The 6,273-nt window shown below is 46.8% G+C and overlaps 1 protein-coding gene across 1 annotated transcript; it reads left to right on the top strand.

Moving 5' to 3' along the window:
- Positions 1-219: 219 nt before the first annotated feature.
- Positions 220-862, top strand: LOC134338154 (TMF-regulated nuclear protein 1-like). Its single transcript, XM_063033746.1, has one exon. The coding sequence runs from the start codon at positions 334-336 to the stop codon at positions 760-762; it is 429 nt and encodes a 142-aa protein (XP_062889816.1). The 5' UTR covers positions 220-333; the 3' UTR covers positions 763-862.
- The last annotated feature ends 5,411 nt before the right edge of the window (positions 863-6,273 follow it).

Genomic DNA, 6,273 nt, shown 5'->3' with positions numbered 1-6,273 from the left:
CCACCCCGCTCCTGCCAATCACACACGTCCCGCCCACTTCATTCATGCCCACCCATACCAGCTCCGCCCACCCTGTCCTGCCAATCACACACAAGTCCCGCCCGCCTCATTCATGCCCATCATGTAGCAGCCCGCCCACCCCGTCCCGCCCATCCCATTCATGCCCATCATGTATCAGCCCCGCCCACCCCGTCCTGCCAATCACACACGTCCCGCCCATCCCATTCATGCCCATCATGTAGCAGCCCCGCCCACTCTGCGACACCTCCGCCCCCGCAGCGCGATCTGCGCCAGTTCCGCGGTCGGACCTGGGGACCCGCAGCCGGCTCCGCTATGGTGAAGCTCCGGGATAAGGTGGCGGCGAAAGCAGCCGCACGAACGGCTCCGGACGCGAATGTCGTGAAGGACGGGGAGGGCCCGGAGGGCGAAGCGGTGTCCCGGGCCATGACGCCAAGCAGCAGCGTGGAGTTCGCGGAAGCCCGGCGGAGACTGCTGGAGTTGGAGCGGCGGCAGCGCCGGGTCCGGGAGCTGGAGGTCAGCCTGCAGCAGCTGCACGATATGCTGGTGCGGGCCGAGCAGGAGGCGGTGGAGCACGGGGAGCTGGTTAATCGGATCCGGCTTAGAGCTCAACAGGGAGAGGTTGGACTGGCCGCCCGCAGCCAGAGCATCAAATCCCGCCTGAAATGTAGGGGACACCGGACGCCCTTCCTGGTCGCCGCCGCCTTACGGCTCCGCGGCTGTGTCCCCTGGGCCAGTAAATGAAGATGAGAACTGAATGACCGGCGGCATTGCGCTATGGGTCCCCCGAATCCTATCGACATTCAGAATGTAAATCAAATCGAAAAATAAATGTATTTAACGCAATGACTTTGAGGGAGCGTTTGTCTCTGTCTAAGTTGGGATGTGCGATCTTTGCGAGTGATGGTAAGAGGCAGATAATGTGTGAATTTGGGGCTAGTTAGAACCTATCATGGAGGGGCAGGGGATTGAATTGGAGATTGATGCGGTGCGTTCCTCCTCAGTTACCTACATCTTGTCAGCTTTAACGCCTTTTCCCCGTGGGGTTCAAAGTAGCTTCTCTCGCCACCTGCATAATGCTGTTTTTCCAAATTAATCACTTGCTGGTCACGAGTCAATTCCCCGTCGCCTTAAGATCTGGCTGACGTAGTCAAGTATCTTTGCGGTGTCCTGATCTTATTTACAATTTTCAGCTGGTTTCAAACACCTCTCCTTTCAAACGAGTGTAGTGTAGTGGTGAGCACAACGCTTTGCAATACCAGCGACCCGCTTTCAGTTCCCGCCGGGGTCCCGTGAGGAGTTTGTACTCTTCCCCCCCCCCCCGGTGGAACGCGTGGGTTTCCTCCGCGTGCTCTGGTTTCCTACCACGCTCCAAAGACCTACCGGTTAGTGGGGTTAATTTGTCTTTGTAAATTGCCCCCGTGATCAGGCTAGGGTTTAGTTGGGGTGTTACTGGGCGGTGCGGCTGAAAGAGCCAGAAGTTCCTGGGGGAACGTGTGCGTTGCCTCCGGGTGCTCCCGTTTCCTTCCACGCTCCAAAGACCTACCGGTGGGTGGGTTGATTAGCCACTGTAAATTGCCCCGTGGTCAGGCTAGCGTCACACCGTGGCGTGGCTAACGGAGCCGGAAGGGCCTATGCTGGGCTGTATCTCAATAAATCATAATGTACAGGATTCAAGTCTATACTTGCGGAATACTTTAGTCTCGAAATGGAGCCAAATCTCTAATCTATGTCCTTTTATGCAATACCAGTTGCCACAAGCCATGATTGTATTGTAAGAGCTGAATAATATAAATGTGACCTAAACCCACCTCATCCACGTCTGCCGTAGTATCCATCTACACTAATCTCATATCAGAATCAGGTTTACTGACCCTGTCATGAAATTCGTCGTCTGTGACACTAGTACAGGGCAATATACAAAAATTACTAATAACTGCAACACGTAAAGTGCAAACAGAGCAAAATAGTGAGGCAGTGTCCCGGAGGGTGGGGGTGGTCCGTGGTGAATGGCGCCTTCCCGAGGCATCGCCCTTTAAAGAGATCCTCGATAGTGGCGAGTCTAGTGCCCATGATAGAGCTGCCTGTCTGATAAACATGAGAGATTCCGCAAATGCTGGGAATATTGTCTCTCTGTCTCTCACTTACAATGCTGGAGGAGCTCATCTGGTCAAACAGCATCTATGGAGGGGGATTTCAGGCGGAGACCTTCCCTGAGGGTTTGATGTTTATTCCCCTCCACAGATGTTGCTTGATCTGCTGAGTTCTCGCAGCATTTTGTTAAGTGTTGGTTAAGCACGTGTAACACTAGTTTTCTATTCAAGTGTCTGTCTAAGTACTTCTTAAGATGCTAAAGTAAACTCATTAGCACCTTGTGCAAACTGCCGTTTCATGTTTTCCCATATAACACGCACACTGATTTCTGTGCACCTTCTGGAAATAATACTTCATTGCAGCTGAATTTCTTTAACCTCCAGGCATTGGTTTGTAAAATCTTCCCAGCAGTTCCTTTTGTTGATTGTCTGATCTGTCATTCCAGGAAATGCTGGTGTCCCAAACAGCTTCCCAAGCTAACGTGCTTTCAAACGTGAAATCACCTCAATACCATTCTTTACATATCCGCTTCTGTCTGTGCAAATCTGCAAAGTTCTAGTTAATTGATTCAACAATTTTTAATTAACCCAGATCTAAAGTGCAGTTTATATTAAGCTGCACCATGGAACGCTGAATGATTCTACATTAATTGTGAAATGTGAAAGTACTTGATGCAGAGATGATGTTGCCTGGGAGGTAGTACAACCTTTTTTCGAGGAAAAAGTCGATACGTTGGGTTTTTCTTGAAGTGGAGTAAGCTAGGGGAAATCTGACAGGGGTATCAGAATCAGGTTAATGGGGAAGATCCAGAGAGGCAGGATTTATGAACATTTGGAGAGGTATAATATGATTAGGAATAGTCAGCATAGCTTTGTCAAGGGCAGGTCGTGCCTTATGAGCCTGACTAAATTTTTTGAGGATATGACTAAACACATTGATGAAGGTAGAGCAGTAGATGTAGCATATAAGGATTTTAGCAAGGCATTTGATAAGGTACCCCATGCAAGGTTTATTGAGAAAGTAAGGAGGCATGGGATCCAAGAGGACATTGCTTTGTGGATCCAGAATTGGCTTGCCCACAGAAGGCAAAGAGTGGTTGTAGACAGGTCATATTCTGCATGGAGGTTGGTGACCAGTGGTGTGCATCAGGAATCTGTTCTGGGACCCCTACTCTTTGTGATTTTTATAAATGACCTGCATAAGGAAGTGTAGGGATGGGTTAGTAAATTTGCTGATGACACAAAGATTGGGGGTGTTGTGGATGGTGTGGAGGGCTGTCAGAGATTATAACGGGACACTGATAGGATGCAAAACTGGGCTGAGAAGTGGCAGATGGAGTTCAACCCAGATAAGTGTGAGGTGGTTCATTTTGGTAGGTCAAATATGATGGCAGATATACTATTAATGGTAAGACTCTTGGCAGTGTGGAGGATCAGAGGGATCTTGGGGTCTGAGTCCATAGGGCACTCAAAGCTGCTACGCAGGTTGACTCTGTGGTTAAGAAGGCATATGGTGCATTGGCCTTCATCAATCATAGGATTGAGATTAAGAGCTGAGAGGTAATGTTGCAGCTCTATAGGACCCTGGTCAGAGCCCACTTGGAGTACTGTGCTCACTTCTGGTTGCCACACTACAGGAAGGATGTGGAAACTATAGAAAGGGTGTAGAGGAGATTTACAAGGAGTCCTGATGAAGGGTCTCAGCCTGAAATGTCGACTGTACCTCTTCCTATAGATGCTGCCTGGCCTGCTGCGTTCACCAGCATTTTTTGTGTGTGTGGCTTGAATTTCCAGCATCTGCAGATTTCCACATGTTTACAATGATGTGGCCTGGATTGGGGAGCATGCCTTATGAGAATAGGTTAAGTGAACTCGGCCCTTTTTGGAGCGACGGAGGATGAGAGGTGACCTGATAGAGGTGTTCTAGATAATGAGAGGCATTGATCATGTGGATAGTCAGAGGCTTTCCCCCGGGCTGAAATGACTAGCACGAGAGGGCATAGTTTTAAGGTGCTTGGAAGCAGGTACAGAGGAAATGTCAGGGGTAAGTTTTATTTTACACAGAGTGGTAAGTGCATGGTATGGGCTGCCAGCAGCGGTGGTGGTGGAGGTGGAAATGATGGGGTCTTTTCAGAGACTCTTGGATGGCTACATGGAGCTTAGAAAAATAGAGGGCTATGGGTAGAGCCTAGGTAGTTCTAAGGTAGGGACATGTTCAGCACAGCTTTGTGGGCTCAAGAGCCTGTATTGTGCTGTAGGTTTTCTATGTTTCTATGTTAATATCACTGGTATATGCTGTGAAATGTGGCAGCAGTACATTGCATTACATAATAATAAAAACTGCAAAATGCAAAGTATATATAATATATATATATAAATAAGTAGTTCAAAAACATAAGGAAAAATACTGTGGAAGTGTACAAAATTGTGAGGGCATAAACATGGTAGTGTAGTGGTTAGCACAACGCTCTACAGTACCAGCAACCTGGGTTCATTTCTCACCAGAGTAAGGAGTTTGCACGTTCTCCCCGTGAATGTGTAAGTTTCCTCTGGGTGCTCCGGTTTCCTCCCACACTTCAAAGGTGTACCGGTTGGAAGGTTAATTGTCATTGTAAATTGTCTCATGATTGGATTGGGGTTAAATCAGGGGATTGCTGTGCAGTGTGTCTGGAAGGGCCTATTCCGCACTGTATCTCAATAACTAAAGTGGTAGCAAACTTTTTCCTATTGGCAAATGTATTTTGAAACAGCATAGTTGAAAGTTATGGGCAAGAGCTTTAAAGGGGATTCGATCAAGAATGTTTTCCACTAAGAGGGTGGCTGGCATCTGGAATTTATTGTCTGAGTGGGAGTTCCTTAGAGGTCTGACTTGCTTGACTGATTATATTCCTGGCTCCATATAGATGACGACGTGATATTTAAGAGATCCGAGTTGCAGTTTACACACCTAGATTTTCTTCTATAGTTGTAGTTATTGCATAATCTGCAGAAACCACTGGCAATATGTTCTTGAAGTTGGTCCTTGAACATGGTGCTGGATCCCAAGGGAAGGAATTTGTAGAATGTCTTTTTAGAGCAGCTTGTGTTTAACCTACTGGGGAACAGCAAATTTGGATTGGCTGTTACGTAATAACCCAGATTTGATTAGGGAGCTTAAGGTACAGGAGCCCTTAAGTGTGGTGATCATAATATAATAGAATTCACCATACAGTTTGAGAAGAAGCAGCCAAAATTAGATGTATCAGAATTACAAAGGCACAAGAGAGGAGCTGGCCAAAGTTGATTGGAAGGGGACACTAGCAGGGATGACAGAACAGCAACGGCTGGTGTTTCTGGGAGCAATTTGGAGGATGAAGTATTCTAAAGGGAGGTCAAGCAACTGTGACTGACAAGGGAAGGCAAAGACAGCATAAAAGCTAAAGAGAGGGCTTAGTGGAAAGCTTTTAAAAACCAAAAGAAAGCAACTAAAAAAGCCATAATGAGAGAAGAGATGAAATATGAAGGTAAGCAAGTCAGTAATATAAGAGTAGGTTACATAGTTGGCACAACATTGTGGGCTGAAGGGCGTTTAATGTGCTGCAGATTTCTATGCAGAACAATTTAAATCATTATCTGCCTGTTTCATCACTATAGTGATGCTTCAACTCCTTGCTGATCACATCTCTCAAAGTATTATAATCCTTTTTGCTCATTTGTACACCTGCTCATTAATGCAAATTATCAAATCAGCTAATCATGTGGCAGCAACTCAATGCATAAAAGCATGTAGACATGGTCAAGAGGTTCTGTTGTTGGTCAAACCAAACATCAGACTAGGGAAGAAATATGATCTAAGTGACTTCTGTCAGTACCTCAGAAACTGTTATCTGCTGGAATTTTCACACAGAACAGTCCACACGAGTTCCCATACCGGGGTCCACAGAGCCCTTGGTTAATGATAGAAGTCCATGGCATAGAAAAAGGTTGGGAATGCCTTCTCTAGAATGTACAGGGAATAGTGTGAAAAACAAAAAAAACATCCAGTGAGCAAAATGTCTTGTTAATGAGAGTTCAGAGGAGAATGGCCAGACTGGTTCAAGCTGACAGGAAGGCAACAGGAAATCAAATAACCAGGCACTACCACAGTGGAGTGAAGAGCATTTCTGAACACACACCAGTGGAT

The sequence above is a fragment of the Mobula hypostoma genome, chromosome 26 (assembly GCF_963921235.1).
Source record: "Mobula hypostoma chromosome 26, sMobHyp1.1, whole genome shotgun sequence".
In the NCBI taxonomy this organism is placed as follows: Eukaryota; Metazoa; Chordata; class Chondrichthyes; order Myliobatiformes; family Myliobatidae; genus Mobula; species Mobula hypostoma.
Note: the sequence above shows the minus strand (reverse complement) of the source record. Positions and strands in the feature narration are given on the sequence as shown.